The sequence below is a fragment of the Calypte anna genome, chromosome 5A (genome assembly GCF_003957555.1).
Source record: "Calypte anna isolate BGI_N300 chromosome 5A, bCalAnn1_v1.p, whole genome shotgun sequence".
NCBI classification, from domain to species: Eukaryota; Metazoa; Chordata; class Aves; order Apodiformes; family Trochilidae; genus Calypte; species Calypte anna.
In genome coordinates, this window is record NC_044251.1 from 16,810,179 (window position 1) to 16,828,090 (window position 17,912).

A 17,912-nucleotide genomic window follows, 5' to 3' on the forward strand; every position below is an offset into this window, starting at 1 on the left:
GCTGAACTTCAAAGTCTAAATGAGATCATTTGAAGTGCTAAAATTATTGAACACCAGAACTATTTACTTTTCTATTTGACAAAAAAAAAAAAGAGCTTGTATTATAAAACCACAGAAAAAGTCAGAAATCTTTCGAAGTTCTAGTGCAAGAAGTGGTGTTAGTTGAGAGGCATTTGTGCATCATTTAAGTGACTCACTTGACGGTCACACAGGGAAAGCTTTTCTGGGACATCTTAGTTGTATGCTGATCAGAAAACTGTTATCCAATGAGAGTGTGTCTGAGCAACACCCCTGACAGGCTAAGAGAGGATGCAGGGATATCATCAGGGACTGGAGCCTTTCTATAGTGTCATAAACACTTACGTTGGTAATCACTAGTTTTGTAGTTGCTGTCAGAAGTTTCTAAGCTGGTCAACTGCTCGTTATATTGCTGAGAGCCCATAACATTTATCCTGGGCTCTATGTTGTCCATGTTTTTACCATAAGCATTGGCTGTGCCACTAGCTCTCTGGTCAGTGGGTACAAAACCTTGTTTGACTGCTGACACAAAGTAGGCAGTGGGAAGTTAATGGATGTCTATTCCTAAAGGAGGTTGGTCTTTGGTTGGAAATGGAGTGAGCTTCTGAAGTTCAGTGGGAAAGCACAGGAGGGGACTGTGGAAGCTGGAGAGGCACGGGAAGTAAGGAACTTCTGTGCTGTGCCAAGAGGCAGTAGTGGGATGCAGTGAGTGAGCAGTGAAGTGTGCTAAACAGTTGTCATGAGTAGGATGGAATATACAAATAGGATCCAGCAAAACAGGAGGAAAAAAAAATAATGGAATCAAACACAACCAGCTTGTAATGACAAAGACTGCCTATTTCTCTGTTAATTTTAAGTATTTAAATTTTCTGACACAGACGTGGGGTAGAACACAGACAGGGCTGTTAAATGTAATGAATTGCATATGAGACTTGCTCATCTGACCACCTACATAGGCCTGGCTGCCATGCTCCAGGGTTTCTTGTCCTGGCAGCACACCACCACAGCTGCTCTCCCGCTCTGTTATCCCACATGCCAGGCACAACCAGGCTGCCTGACCCAAGATCATTCAGGCAGCTGTACTGAGTGCAGGGAGCCCTGCAGCCCTGTGCAGTAGTGCACCTTTATATTCCACAGAAGGAGGCACGCTTCCAGGTGCCCAATATCCACATGTGCCTTTGGCCTCTGGGATGATGCATCCCTGCCCTTTTTGAGTGACTCAGCAAGTGAATTCTCATGTCTTAAGATTCAAAAAATTGGAGTATTCTGGTCATTAATGAGGAAGTCTCGGGATATTTAGTTAAATCCCATCAAATTTCTTTTCTAATTCTTTGGTTAATTAATTAATTCTTTAAGTTTATAGAACAATGGAATTAAGTATATTTTCATTCTATGAGACACAAAAGCAGACAGATTTAGTCTTTTTTTCCTTTGCCCCAGTACATAAAACTGTCAGTCTCTTTTCATTCTTAGCCATCCAGAGCAAATAGAATTAGGCCTTAAAAAAATAACTTTATACATGCCAAATTTCCAGTGAAGCCCTTTTTGCTCTTGTTTTTTTAAGGGCTAAGTGATTAGAATTTTCTTCCTCCCCCTAGGAAAATTTGTAAAACTGTCATGAAAGGAAATGGAAAGCTTTTAAAGCTTTTATAGGTCAATGTTTAAAAATTTTCTGTAGGGGGTATGGGAAGAACTTTATTATTTGCAAACTTTTCCATAGAAGTTGCTACAAATCATCCAGTAATAATCCAGAAACATTTATTTCTGTGCTGAGCAACATAGAATAAGAATAGCTGTATGCTGCATCATAGACGGGCTTAAGTTTTTTAGTAACATGTAGGTTGCAAGCACAATACAAAACTATTACATTTGCAAAACTGAACCAGCTGGTCAAAAGGCAGAGATTGTATTATACTGGTGCTCTATTTTTATTTTTTTTTTTTCCCCCCTGTTTCACTCTCTTCTCTCTGAGAAGAAAATAGGAAAAGAGAAAAAGCATAAAGGTAAGAGGTACCTAGGAAGGGGTGTAAAGAAGTTTCATGGGTATCTCATAAAATGAAAAAAAAACCAAAACAAAACACCTGGAAAATTCACTGTATTGGTTAAAATTTTTCATCCTGTAAATTTATTTCACTGAGTAGTCCCCGGATTTGGATTTAGGATTGCATATTAAGCCTCATCCTGTGTTTTTGTATAATTTATTTTGTAATCTGTTTTTCCAAAACATAGTTTCATGCTCAGTCAGAGCCTGACAATACATTTCCTGTGTGGTAAGACCAATTATTTTTTAGAACTTTTGACTGAAGCTTTCATTTAAAATGCATATTCTGGGAAATATTGTAGATGCTGAGAAATGCAACTTTCATAATGCTGTTATGTTATGTCCCTGGTTATGTGTTCATCATGAGTGGCATTCCATTCCAACTAACCAGGCCAGCTTGACTATGGAAAAATGGGAGTGTTGGTCAGTCTGTGGGGGGGCCCTTCAGTGGGGGATGAGTTGTGTCTCACACTTCCTCTGTTGTGTGACTTGAGGGGATGAAGAACGGGGTTTTATATTCCTAACAGAGCTATATGGACCAGTGATCCTGCAGATGCCCCCTCCCTCAGCAGGAGTGAGCGGGCAGCCTGCCGCTGCCCTGCTATGAAAAAAAAAAAAAAAGAAAAAAAGAAAAAAAAGCAAATGAAAAAAAGCAAAAAAGGGGCAATTTTAAATTCTTATTATTATTGAGTCGTGAGGAATGAGGCAGGAACGTTATTGTTACAATTTCATCATGCAGGCCATTGAGATGAAAATAGTTTTCCACCTTGTGTGGCTCCTCACGGCTGAAAACACACGTTCTGTAACGCTGCAGTGATGCCAGCCCGCACGGGATCTCCCGGTGCGCCTTTCCCGGCGCTGTCCCTGTGCTCACCGTGTGCCCGGACCGGGCCGGTGGGGCCTGGCAGGGACCGTGTGCCCGGACCGGGGTGGCGCGGGGGGGAGGCGACGCCGGGGCAGTGCTGGGCGCAGCGCAGCGCCGGTAGGTGGCGCTGTGGGTCCAGGCACCGCGCGCCAGTGCGCGGGCAGCGCTCCCTCAGCCGGCGGCTCCGCGCTGCCCGGCCCTGCCCTGCCGCCTGCCCCTTCCCTTTCCTCTTCCCTTTCCCTTTTCTGTTATCTTTTCCTTTCCCCTTTCCCTTCCCTTTACTGCCCTCTGTTTTCCTCGCCTTCCCTTGTCTTTTCCTGCCTTGCCTTCCCTTTTTCCCCACGGCATTTTCGGTTTGTACAGATGCGCTCCTTTGAATGCTTCCAATAAAATTTTATTGCCATCGTTTGCAGAGTAGCAGGGTTGGTGTGATCAGCGCTGCCGGGCAGAAGCCAACCCGCCAGGGCTGGCCATGGCCTTTGCCCCCGCTGCTGTAGAGCTCCCCTCGGGCACCGTGTCCCCAGCCGGGATCCCGATGTGTCGGGTGGCACTGATGCTCCCGGCCTGACCTCGGTTCTTGCGCACAACCCGGCTCATCCTGGTTCTGTTGGAGTCCGGATCTACATAGGTCTTTTCCCAGGGCCCCAGACTGGTTTCCTGGTGTTCCCCGTGCCACACCGGGGCCTGCTGGAGCTGACAATCCACCTCATTGCACAGCGAGGGGAGAAGCTCCAGGCTGCTGCATCAGTTTCCCAGTTGCTGCATGAAGTGGCAGACATTATAAAAAAGGCCACCTTTTGTGAAGGCAAAACTCCGTGTCTGGCAGTCACTTTTTTGTACTAGTGCAAGCCTGTAATGTTTCTGAGCACCCTTTTGCAAGCATACAGCATCGTGTACTTCAGGCAGATGTTATACGTGTCTGTCTTCATAAAATACACGATGCATATACAAGAGAGAGCATTTCTTCATCTTTTTCTGCTTACCATATCACCTTGTCTCTCAAGGACAGCACATTGCTAAAACAGGCAGAGATTTATTGGAGGGACTAGAAGGACTTTACTCCTCCTGCTTCTCTCTCCCTCAGCTCATATCTCCCGCTACACTGTCAGTCTGGCAGCTCTTATGCTCCACTGCGAGTTGGAAGAAGGCAAGTAACTGAGCCTGGGAACTACTTGCTCCACCTCTGTCCCATGGCTTGGCATGAGAACATAACCCTTGTGGTGTGACCTGCTGAGGGAGAGAAAATGCAGCTACCTTTATTGCTTGCCCCAGAGTTGAGGCAAGTTACTCCTGCTGTTATACTGTTATTCCCCCCTTCCTATCCCAGTTCTTGAATGTCTTGGTAAACAGCCTATGGTGAAATCCCCAGACTAACAGTTTTCTTCCTTGTAATACTTTGAGATACAGTAGGTTTCATGAACAAGGCTGGCAATAGCCTCCGTCTCATCCTGAAGGCTCATAAAGACTCACATAAAAAATAATATTAAATACAACAAAGTCTTCTGGGTGCCGTAATGAGTGCTGTCATGCTTGCGGTATGCACTGGAGCATCCTGCTAGAGGACTAGCATCCTGCTAAAGGCCAATTCAGCTTGAAACCAGGAGTGGATTATTGGATCCTGGCTTCTTGGCTCAGTGTTGGGCCAAAATGACTCTGCTACCATGAATTTTTTAGGAAGTAAGTCTCTGCTTGGTCTGGGTTATTAGTGTTGCACTTCATTGCATAACACAGCTGTGCGCCAACTGCTCCGACTCCTGTTTCTGTTTTGGTTAGAATTCCAATTTCATGTGTCATTTTGGAGAAGGGGATTTGGTCTCCTGAGTCACTCTGGGATCTTTAAAGTTTTATGCTTAGCTTGCTTTTAGCTATCTGAATGGATTAATAATTACCAGAAATAATGCCATAAATAAAATGGTGAGAATGAGAGCCTGTGTGAGTGTGTATACTGGGTTCTTATCCAACTCAAAATTCTCACTGTGAGAATAACTAACTAAATAAAATTCATAGTTAATAACTAGTAGCAAAACCAGTATTATACCTGACTTAATCTAGTCTTGAGATGGTTATAATAGATGGATATTCCTCTCAGAGTTAATTTTCAGGGTGCTTATAATAATGGTCAGTTTATTCCATTTATTCTCTCTCTTTGTGGTGGATAAGACTTTGATAAAATTATCTGTACTCAGTATGTGCCTATAGTATCATCCAATCATGTAAATTCAGGGGCACTATTTTTAATCAGACAATATAATTGGTACTAATCTTGAAATAAACGGTGCTCCTGAGAAGCAGGAGCTCCTATCTTCTCAGGAGCACCATCTGTGTAGTTCATAGGCAATCAGCAGTATTTATATTAAATGATATTTTTTGCCTTACCTACTGTTGGATTTCTTGTCTCTGAGTCTTATCCTATGAACCAAAACAGGAATAAGACCCAAGTTTCTTCCCTCGGTCTATTAATGTATGCCTTGTTAATGTAGCTTTGTTCAGCACTTTTTCCAACCAACAGTGTTCATGCTACACACAGCTACACGTGCTACCCAGTGCAAGGTCTTTTGGTGCAGCTCAGTTTTGATTGTAATCTATATGCAACTTTTAATATATACTCCTTATATCTTCTAAAACTTTGCTGTTTTTCCATTTCATCAGTCATATGGATGTCACGTTGTCCTGTCCCAAAATGTCACCTTAAATTAACTCCAGAAACATTTCTGCTCCTTATTTACTAGAAGGCCACTTGCTAATTGTTGTTTGCTTTGTATGATCAGAAAAGGCAAAATTTTACTGTATAATCCTCTCCTGGTTTAAAAAAAAAACACAAGTGAGCATATATTTTTCAGATTACCATTTTACTAACAAATATGCTTCTCTTGTTCTTTCTTTTTTCTTATCCGGTAAGGGGTTTGTAAGCAAGCTGGATGAATTCATTCACTGGTTAAATGAAGCCATGGAAACAACAGAGAATTGGACTCCTCCTAAAGCAGAGACAGACAGCCTTAAACTGTACCTGGAGACACACTTGGTAGGACAAGATTATACTAAGATTACAATCAGTAATTGAAGTGTTCTGCTGTGCTTTTATTTGATTATTATTTTTTAATTACTGGTGTGCATCTATATTTTAATGTAAGACTTGCAGCATTGCAGTTTCTTGTAATGAAAATACCCACAAATTATTTTCTGTATTTGAAATACGCACTGATAGCTTTTTAAAAATTAAATTAAAAGCCAGAATTACATTGCACTTCAGAAATCACCTGCAAAACTGAAAGAAAATGGAAATAGCAAAAGGAGAAAGGGTAATGTTTTTTTTCTGCTGATCATTCTAGGATTTTACTACCCTGTAACATTAAAAAGCTGTTCCTAGTAAGGAACTCTTATTCTCTCATCCACAGTTTTAACATAGTCATTTATACAGTCATTTAAATAAAATATTTGAAATAATTATTTCAATCATTTTACTTGGTATGCATTTCTGTCGTGTAATTAATACAACTGTCACTAACCTTGTTCTTGTGCAAAAAGCTAAAACACTGAGTGGAAGCAGAAAACACTTGGATGAATAATCTGCTGAATATATTACGGGCTAGAAATATAGATTGAGAAATATTTGATAAACCTCATGAGACTTTCACAAACATCACTTCTTCCAAGAGATGTTTCTGGTTGTGAGGAGGTGAAACAAAAGCCTGAATTAAACCAGGTATTAGAAAGTATTAGGCTCTCAAAAGCAAAATTTTATGCTGTGGGTAAAGAATAGAGATCAATGTATGCTGCTCAATGAGTAGGTAAACTACTCTATCTGCTAAGAAAAAAAAAGAAAAAGAATCAAATATTAAGCTAAGAAATTCCTTCTGTGTCTGCCAAAATATCAGGTTCTTGCCAGTATGAATTGGACCACAACCCAAAGATAGCACTGTTCTGAGCCACCTAGAGCGAGACCAGAACATCAGCCCCCAAAGCTCAATCTCATTTCCAGATTCTACAAATCTGATGGTGAAAAATTGACAGTCCCAGGAAGTCACGTGATGCTTTGCAGAAAAAATGTCATCCTTACCGTAATACTGGAGTGACCATTATTAAATTAATTAAGTCTACATTAACTGCATCTACAATTAGAACCGACTGAAAACTGTCTTTAGAATTTCAGCTTTACAGAAAACCCTTCTGTGTCTTTTGTTCTTAAATATTTCTGTTGTAGTAGTGCCTATGGACAGCAACTATATTAAGTGCCCATTGTGGTATGCTATCAAATGCAGTATGAAAACGCTGCATTTTTGCATTGCATTGCACATTTTGGATTTTTTTTGGCAGTTTGGATTTTTGTCTTGTGTTGTACACAGTCCCATGATTCCCATTATGTTTACAGGTGCTCTGAAGACAGAATACGTTCTGAGGTTAGACCTCAGAAAAGGCATTGGTCATTTCAATTTGTTTTCCTCTTACTCAGCAACATGAAACTTTTGGAGAGATGAGTGTTTATGAGTAGAATTGCAATTTTCAGTCTTGGATGAAAAGAAACAGTTCCAGTAACAGGGCAATCACAAGGCTGAGTCTCTGTCACAGCCATTTTTTCCACCCTTCTTACACGAAGAAGCGCACAGTAACTCTTTTGTAGGCAAATTATTTCCAACTTTGCCTTGTAGTTCTGTGGGAGGGGAGGCCAAAACCGTATAACAGATCGGAATGTGGAGTAGTAGTCCAGAGGCAACTCCTACATTGCTAGCAGTAGTCAGAATAAATGAGTATTTTTGGCACCTGGACATCTTCATGTTCCCCTGTAGGTACTTAGGCTCCCTGATTGTATATCTGCATATATTTGGGGTAAGAAAATTTGTGTATGACTATGTTGTGAAGTATGGTAGTTTTCTTCTTTGCTTCTGGGAAAAAGTAAAATGCTTAAAGAACAGTTCAGTTTTGATTTTATGGTATTATAATTATTTTTATAGCAAATACAGCCAGTGAAAAAATCATTGCATAACCTGAAAAAAGGTAACTGTGTACAAAAAACATACACTGTCATGTTTATTTCTGCAGAGCAGAATTGAAATATTATCTTACCTAGCATTTTTGTGGTGGAGAAAGATAGTTAAGAAGATAGCTACTTTATTAATTGCATTGTTAACTTGGTGCATTTTTCTGTCAGAAATCCAAATCTGTATTTAAACAGAAGTATATGAACTTCACACTAAGCTCAATGTTGAAATTTGTCTTGTCTTAGAATTATAAGACAATGACAATGATGATCAAGGTCCTTGTGAGGACTGCTCATTTTCTTTTTTTGCCAGTCTGGTTATAGAGTCTGTCAGACTCATGAATTTTTGCAGTAAGATGGTCTCATTTCTTTACAAGTTTAGTTTCCAGGTGTGTGAGTTCATAATACAGACACCAATAGCAAACTAAACTGGAAAACTGAAAGAATATGTTGGTTCTTGACTATATATATACTGCATCTGTGCTAACAAAGCTCATAACTATGTTTCCTCAGTGGTGCAGATTTTCTGGTTGTAGGAGGAGTGAAATCTCAGATTAGTGGTTTTATTTTTATCAGTAGAGACAAGGCCTTAGCCTTTGGCAAAAATTACCAATTTCACCACCTGTGATATTGTTTTCTTGGAAATATGTTTGTTGCAATAACAAAATAAGAGCCATAAAGAGAGAATATTTTGCATTCATGAATTAAATCTGCTGTCAAAATCTAAGAGAATATGGGAGCAGGAAAGCAGAAAAAAGTACTTGTTCCCTTTTTCATTATTAGCTGGGAAAAGTCTTTCAGAGGAGACAAGGACAAAGTTGTGAATATCCTCCAGATTTTTTCATACGTAAAATTCTAGACTGTCATTTTAGGGTCCCAGTGTAAATGGATGATCAAGGACTGAATTTTAAAGTTTCTCCTCACTCAGCCTTGCTTTTCTACATCTTTGACATTTCAAGACATGGTGTGGCACAGACACTAAAAGAGAGTCTGGCTTTTTGCTAGCAAAAAACCAAAACCAAACCAAAGCTAACACAGTAAGAAAACTGCATCAGCTGATTAGCATCTTTGCACAAGATAGTGAGGAGTCAAATCTCTTGAACAGAATGGGATTGGAAACCATTACAAATGTCCTTGCATGGCATCTTCAGCTTAAATTGGTAGAACTCCCCCAACTATTGTTCTAGTTAATTCCTATGTGTCTGGCAAGGTTGTCCATTCAGGATGTTAATTAGCACTTAGAAGCATAGCAGTAGTGCCTATTGCTCTTGGCCCAGCAAAAGGTGCCTGCAGGCATTGCTGTAACTGTCTGAAGGCCCCACCTGAACAGCTCCGGAAATAATTAGCGAAGCATTTTGTTGTGAAGATGGAAATCAGCCTCTTCCCAAGTTGGGCCATTGTTCCCAATTAGCCCATTATCTCATCTGTACAGAGAATAGCTGGGGAGTTCCCGGGCCAGCCAGGGAATTCACAGCTAAGTGCACCATGTGCACACAGGCACAGTCCTGATCATCCAAATAGACCACAATGATAATTATTAACTGTTGGACAAATTAGAATTTCATTCTTAAATTACAACCTAAACTCCACAGATTTTTCCATGGTGAGTAATTATGCAGTCTGGTAGAGTATGAATTATATCTGCAAATTGAAAGGTGGTATACATTAGGCACGTGTGCCAAAATAGACAATCTTCAAGGAGGGCAGTTTTCTTGCAAATTTTAAAAACTAGCTCCCTAATTTTAGATAACACCAAAGAGCAAACCTATCAATTAAAATGTTCTCAGAGACCCCTGGAAGAGTAACTGAAGTTATTTTTTAAACTTTGTGGGTCAACACAACTGAGTAAGATTGGTGAAACTGATTAGGGAGCTGTGTGCTTCCCATTCAGACAGGAGGGCTTACATGGAGCTCCCACCACCTGAACTTCTGGCACCTCTGAAGGCAGCTAACCAAGCTGGCAGATGTTGCAAACACTAATATTTTTTCATTAAATGGAGTGGTTTTCAGCAGAAACTTACTTCACTGCATAAGCTTCAGCCAGCCCTACTAGAGAAAAAAGGGAGGCAGGTTTTGAATTTTGTGAATGATTAGGCTCAAATCACTTCCTAATGAAAAGATTGCTCCATTGACCTTCCCAAAAAGGAACTTCTGAAAATGGTTTTTCATTCGCTTGATCTTTTGTATCTCTTCTTTTCTGTTATGTTGATTCTTGTGCATTGTCACCCCGATCAAAATCAGGTACTGGCAGGCTCTCAGCCTAGACTTGGTGGTATGCAAAACAGTTTTCATCATAAACAGTATCGTGAAGGACAGTTACAAGCTGAAAGCATCTGTCTAGATGCTACTGCTGTGCTTCTGAAAACAGATTTTTTTAACCAGCATTTTTAAAAATTTGTTTAAAAAAAATTTAGAATTCATCATGTTGCTCTTGACCAATTTAGTTTGCCAAAATCGTCATTTTACTGCTTTTTATCCCTTACCTGAAAAGACAAATTATTGTAGCACAGTGAGGAAGTAAGCTAACAAAGGAGAAAATGTGAAGAAACAGAGGCAAAGGTTTAGATGAAAGGCACTGGGTATATTTGCTGAGATCTGGGACTTTAATTTCTCTAGACTTAACTTGTCCCTGAAAATGTTCACACTAAGGTTATTTATTGTGTTTTTTAAGCAAAAATATGAGTTGTCTAGTTGAAAGTAGAATAGCAAATACTGTTCTTTAGAAAGTACGTGTGACTAGGATTTTATGGAGTCATTGCAGTACAAAGTGTTTGGATATCCTAAATGATCATTTCTGTCAATCAGAACGTCTTTGCTTTCTTTTCTAATAAATTGTGGGATCATTTTTACTTCAATTTAGTTGCAAGCTTTGTGCCACATTAGGGTTCTTCTTAGCCTAGATTTATTGCATTACATTAAGCTCCTTAGTCACCATGTTTACTTTACATGCTACAGTCTGAAAAATAGCATGGGAAGTATTGTTAGTATTTAAAAAGAAATTTTACAAGTAGATTCAGACTAGCATTTGCTTTTCTTCTGTACAGGAAGCTTAGCTGTCATCTCCATTCCCAAACTTAATTCTTCTTAAGGCATGGGAGTTTTGAGAATTGTTTTCTCTAAAGAGAAATGAAATAAGAATTTTCCTGTGGCCAGTATAAGTCTGTCTGGCCATATCATAGCTCAGGACTTTCTTAGCTGTAAAAAGCAAATGCTTCCGTACAGAAAATAGATTGTATTTTCACATTTAAGAAATTGTACTGGTAAAGCAGTGATGCTTCTGTGATATCTCATGGTAACTGATCATCTGTTGGTAACAAGTCTGCTATGTCTGAAAAAGAATCATTCTCATCTCCCTGGAAAATCTCATTTTCTGAAAAATGTCAGTTTAGAGAACTGCTAAATACCTGTTCTCATTGAAAGTAAGGTTAAATGCACATGCCTTGGGCTAATCTATTGGCTCTCTTTGTGGTAGTGGTGGTAACAGTAATTTTACTAAAGGTAGTGAAGCCTCTGAAATGGCTGAGTTATGTGCTCTGCTTTTGCTACATGGGTATTTCCAGTGTTCATGACAGAAAACTTATTTTTTTTTTTTCCCTCAAAATACATCATACTGTCTGCAGGATGATGGTGCTAAATGATGTGAACACCGTGAGCGGACTGATTTCTTGCTTCTCTAAGGACTGTGCTTTGAATCTGTTTAGCCTATGTTAGCATGAATTTATTAATTTTATGCTGTTATCTTTAAAGTTATTTTTGGATAGTGACATGTTTCTGCATGTGTGCCTTTTTACATAGGAAGGAGTTTGCAGAACATACTAATCAGAGATAGAGACTAAACTCAGCAGATTTCAGATAATATGGGCAAATAAAAGGACTGAATAGGAAGTAAGACATGAACCTTAAACAAAGGGAATGCATGCATATTGTCAGTTTTGACTATTATTCAGTTTTTTAAATCTATAAACCAAATAATCTCTATGTAATTTTTTCTGGCTTTTGAGTTAAAGTGCCTGAGAACATCAGAAGGAAATGTTGCTGTTGTTTAATACATTTGGCTGTATTTGTGCTATAGTCAAGAGCCAGAGCATGCACAGTTGCAGGCAATGGGGAAAAATAGAAGTTTCTAAATTGTTTGGTCTGTTCTTTTGAATTTTGGAGACTTTTTTTGTGCCTAAATTATGAAAAAAAATGTATATAAGAGAAAATCCAGGTATATATCAAGTCAATCACGTTACTTCAAATCAGGACCAATACAGAAGTATTGCACTTGATCTGACATAGTCGCCCATAAGGTCATGAAAAGTGAAAGAACTGACACATTTTTTGTTTGTAAGGAGAAGGAACAGGCCTTGTACTTAGGCTCCCAGCATCACTGAAGTGTGTGGGATTTGTTGTGCTGGAGATGGTATCACTATGTGTGTTTTTAATGAAGGAGACAGAGTCTGAAGGACAGACTGATGTCCTCCTATACTGTTGCTATCAGCTGTTACCACACAGGCCCACTCAGGATTTATTTTGTACAAGCCTGTAGCATAAGCAGTAATTTCTTAATAATTTTCCCAGAGACCTAATGGCTGAATACTATTAAGAGCACTACTTTTTTCTAAGCTTGTCTTCCAAATCTGTAGATATGTAACCTTGAGTAGGCACTGTGTGACCTTCTGTAGGTACCTGTGAACACCTGTGAATTAAAGATATTGCCTTTACGTTGCTTTTTGATTGGCTCAGACCTTCACAGGATTCCTTGTCTTCTCTTTGCTATAACTCCAAACTTACATTTGTGCATAGGAAGAGGGTAAGACCCCATAATAAATTTTTTTTACTACTGGATCTGACGCTAACATGTTGTTAGGTAGCAGCACAAGAAGCTGCCCCAGCTTTTCTAGTTCTGAGAGCTGCAACTACCTCTCAACAGAGGAGGCATTAAACCCAAGGCTAAGCCTCACAGGATGTCATTCTAAAGTAGCTCTGCTGCTTCTACTGAAGGAGAAAAGAAAATTGTAATGTATCTGTCTATAACTTGTGATGATTTTGAACTCTTCCAACTTAAGTGTATGGAAGTACACTGTATGAACAAGATTGATCTGTGTCTCAAGAACAACTGTATTGGTCTTTTGTTGTTGTTTTTTTAAATTCATGTTGTTTGAGGTTTAACAAACTTCGAATTTTATTTTCACTGATATCCAGTGTGCTTTTAAGATAAGTTTTATTGCTTTGGAGGAGGGAGCAATGAGACACAGTATTCTTTTATATGTGAGAATGTAAAGGGTGGTACATTCCTCTGAGTGTGTAGCAGCCTGCTACATGAAGACAGCAACTTAGGCACATTTTAACTTAGGCACACTTTGGTGAAATAGCTTTTGGGCTTGGTGAGTCTCCAGGTGGAAGAAGCATACCAAGAAATGTAAAGGATCAGCCAGACAAAAGCCATCTTGATAGAAAAAGGAGTCAGGAGACTGTGAGTTCTGCATATTATTTCCTGAATATCTCAAAAAGGCAAGAAATTAAGGACAATTAAATATGGTGGACTGGATGTGCAGTTCACTATGCTTATGACAATTTAGCAATTGTTTGGTTGTATAGATATTTTGCCTATGTGCTTTCTTGCCTGTGTTCCTCCATCCCTTGTTCTCTTGATAATAAAGAAATAGATTCAATTTAGGAAGCCTCACATAAAATTTTTTTTTTATACAACGTAAAATGTTTAGACAGGCAAAACAAAGAAATTTATGTAGAGAAACACAAGAGAGAAATTAAAAGTTGGCAGCAGAAGAATTTACATGAGTTTGAAATATGAAATAGCTGCAAAAATAGCCTCTATGTCTTCTAAACTAAGTGCAAAATAGGCTTCCTGGTGAGTTGGGCTAACTATCCTTTTTCTCCACATCTAAAATTATGCATTTAAGTCTTGGCTAAATTACCTAAGAGATGACAAACAACAGCAAACGATAATCAGAAATTGGGAAACCTAAAGTATTTAATATAAGGAAGATTGTGCTATTTGTTTTTAAGGGTAGCAAAGGGAAAAAATATTGATTGCCTAACACCAGAAAGGCAGAAGCTGTGAGAGAGAAGGGGTGAGGTGTTTTTGCAAATTGCGAATTACTGTAGGACTACTGGGGTAAAGCCTGACCCTTTTTTAGTTTTACTGGCCCATCACAAATTCTGTGGCATGTGAAAGACCTAGGCTGCTGCTCTGTCAGCCAATTACATGGCAGTCTTTGCTCCTGCATTTCATCCAGTCTAGATCTAAAGGGTCTTTCACTGTTTCCCTTAGGAGATCATTACACAATCTAAAAGATATGACTGTTGAGGGAAATTTCACTGGTATTTATCTTAAATTTTGTCTTTCTTAATTTAATTTCTCTAGTCACATTTGCTATACGCTCTGATACTGCACTATGCTAATTAGTCTTCTCTCTCCTTGGTATTCAGGTTCATGGAATGTAAATAGATAGTAATGGCCCATTCTTTTAATTATCATTTAGTTGTTCTTGTTTATTTCTTAAAGTCTTCACCATTTCCACCTTGAAATGTATTTTGTTTCTTCTTCACTAAACTTTATTTAGTTTGTTTAAAGGTTTGTCTTTTAATAAATGTGCTTGGTCTTGCCATGCAAAAAGTACATTCAGATTAAGTTGAAGGTGGAGAATGCAAATCTCCAGAAGATAAAATAATTCATGGGGTTGCATCATCATTACATCATTACACCATTACTAAATGCTGTGAACTCAGAATCTTTAGTTACTATTCCATTTAAATGAGTGATAAACTTACACAAAGGTACTGCCTGAGCAGTCAAACCATCTTGCATCTGATCTACATCTGCAGTGCCACAATGCCAGCATTGTGAGATGATGATTATGGGATTTCAGTAGTGAGGTTCTGAGATCAGTTTTGTATCAGTTTTAAAGGTATTTTAGATTGTAATATGATGCTGTGAATCAACATAGATAGTGGTATTGTTATTTCACCCATTTTTATCTGCCTACAGATGCCAGTGAAAGGAATTACCCCAGAGAAACCCAAGAAATTATTGTATTTTATAGTTTTCCCACTGTTGCATGGGGTATAAGACTACATCTTCTTTCCACTAGCTATTAAATCTTAAAAAAACTATCAACATCAACACCTGGTTGCAGAAGGAAATAATGTGTGGTTCATGTAAGGAGAATGATGGTCATACCGTATTAGGCATTAGAGATTTTCTTAGCAGTTGATGGTAATAGATTGATTTAGTTTGGAAAGACCTTTAAGATTTTAAGTTCATTGAGTCCAAGTGTTAACACTGCCAAGTCCGCAGATAAATCATGTCCCCAAGCACCTCATCTGTGCTTTTTTCAGATATCTCCAGTGATGGTCACTCAACCATTTCCCTGGAAAACCTGTTCTAGTGCCTGACAACTCTTTTAGTGAAGAGTTTTTCCTACTATCCATTCTAAACCTCCCCTGGCACAACTTGATGCTATTTCCTCTTGTCCTTGGGAGAAGAGACAACCACCCGCCTTGCCACAGCCTCTTTTCTGGTAGCTGGAGAGTGATGAGGACTCCCCTCAGCCTCCTTTTATTCAGGCTTAAGATCCCCAGTTCCATCAACACCTAAATGTCCTTCTTGTAGTGAGGGGCCCAAAACTGAACATGGTATTTGAAGCCCAGCCTCACCAGTGCCAAGTACAGGGGCACTATTACTTCCCAGTCCTGCTGGCCACGCTATTGCTGGTACAAGCCAGGTTGCTGTTGGCCTTCTTGGCCACCTGGGCATACTGTTGGCTCATATTCATCTGGCTCTTGACCAGCACCTCCAGGTCCTTTCCCGCTGGGCAGCTTTCCAGCCATTGTTCCCCAGGCCTATAGCATTGCCTGGACTTGTTGCGACCCAAGTGCAGAATCTAACACTGAGCCTGGGCCCATCCATCCCTCCATACCGTCTGGAGACTCTTCCTATCCTGTAGGCCTACTGAGTTGCCTGCCCCCTCTTCCAAGGTCATAAACTCTCTCTTTTTTCCAGAGTTCCAGCAAAAGCTCTGTATTGAGCCAGGCAGGTCTTCCCCACTGGCTGATCTTTCAGCACATGGGGACAGTCTTCTAGTGCACTTTACAGAATTCCTTCATGAAGATAAGTCCCCCATGAGAAGTGCTAGCAATTGTGAAACTTCTCTTAGCTGCCAACAGAATGTTTTGTCTGTCTCTTCCTCATGGTTGGGTGATTTATAACAGACTGGCAGATGATACCTACCTTGTTCGCCTGATTTTTACCTATATACACTCAACTCTATCATCACCACCATTAAGCTCTTGACATTCAAAGCACTACACTAAGTGGAGGATTTTCTCTACTTGGGTGCATCTCCCATAGGTGTGCTCACTGCTGCTGTCCCACACTGGCATGAGAGCAGGGCACAGCCTGCAGCCTGAATCCTGGCTGGCATTGTGTTCCCTTTTGGAGTCTTTATTGCTGTGTGTCTGCATAATTGCCCTTTGGCCATCATTGCTACGAGGAGAGTATGTTCTTAGTCCTTGGGAGAGAGGAAAAGGACCCTTAGTGGGTGCTGCAGAGGACTCATCAATGTCTCTAAAAAGCAAAGGTAGAATCTTTGCTATTGTGGTAAAAATAATCCATAGCTATGGAGCTGCAGAAAGCATTTCCACAGGGCTTGTGTTCTGTTTAACAGGTGGAGTGTGAAGAAAATAAAAATTTCTCTGTAATCTCACCTAAGATGTATTGAAAATATGTAGAGAGGAGAAACTAACCTGAACCATTTCACAGGAAACATGTAATTCCCAGAAAAATATACTCTAGTGACTTCTAATACTAAGTAAGCTATATGTCCCTGATGAAAAATGTTTTCCTCAGTAAGGTATTTCCCAATTGTTAAAAGATCAAATAGTTTGCTGGTTTTTAAAGATGTTATGTGTGAAATGCACTATTTCATAGAAGACAGGGTATTTTTTCCATGGAATTATATATGAATATCCATTTTATGTAACCACTGACCGATTAATTATGTATTTAGAATTATTTCATTTCCATGTTAATATAAGGGCAGCTTAGATGGTATTTTTTTATTTACCAGATGCCATTGGTACATAGTGTTCAGGAGTATGAAAACAAAGAGGAAAAAAAATAGAGAGAAAAAATTGACATCTACCTTTTCATAAACAAAAGTTGAAATCCGTATTTGATATTTTGGTATTTTATCAGAGCAAGCCATTCAGAAGTAACTGTGCAAGTACCAATGGAGTTACAAGAGTAACTCTGAGAATATAAGAATAATTTTTCAGGAGCTGTTTTTAAAGTCGTATTCTGTTCAAGACAAATTAAATATGGTAATTGAAAAAAATTAAAATATTCAACATGATTATTTTTCTGGCATATAGCATATATTTAATAAATAAGTGACATGTTTGTTGTTCCATTTTCTTAGAACTTTGCTGTATGTTGAAACTCTCCTTATCCCAAACATAACATTAATGGTAATATTTGTGGGAGCTCAGTTATCATTCCAGGTTTGTCTCAGTTAAAGAATTTCACTTATTCTTTGCCAGAAACTGTTCCTTTCACTCTAAATATTATAATTGAATTGTAACTGTCACAGTGTTATAACTAAAACTGCTGCATTCTTAGCCAAAATATACATTCAACTATACCTAAATATGGAAGTCTATATTTTAGTAATATTGTGGTTTTCTCAAAATGCAAATTACTATTAGGAAATTTTAAATTGAGTTTTCTATTTCTAATTCTAAAATCACAGGTCACACATAATTTTAATTGTCTGTACCACTGCTCTGAAAAATGAGTGCTCCAGAAGCAGATATTTTTCTCAAAGGTACCTAAACAGATCAAAAAGGCAAATGAGGTCTCAGGGATAACTCAGTAGTACATCACACATGCTAACAGTATGATTGACTGAGAAAATAAAAATATTCCTTTTAGTAGAATATCTTAATCTGGCAAGAGGTGTAAACTGTTGGGTCATTTAGACTAATCTATATTTATGTGTACAATTTAG

The 17,912-nt window shown here is 38.9% G+C and overlaps 1 protein-coding gene across 1 annotated transcript in view; it reads left to right on the forward strand.

Moving 5' to 3' along the window:
* AKAP6 (A-kinase anchoring protein 6) overlaps positions 1–17,912 on the forward strand; it is a 222,023-nt gene that overhangs the window by 59,327 nt on the left and 144,784 nt on the right. The window contains exon 5 of the mRNA XM_008495899.2: positions 5,824–5,946. Coding sequence (XP_008494121.2) covers positions 5,824–5,946 — 123 coding nt within the window. The remainder of the gene's footprint in view (positions 1–5,823; positions 5,947–17,912) is intronic.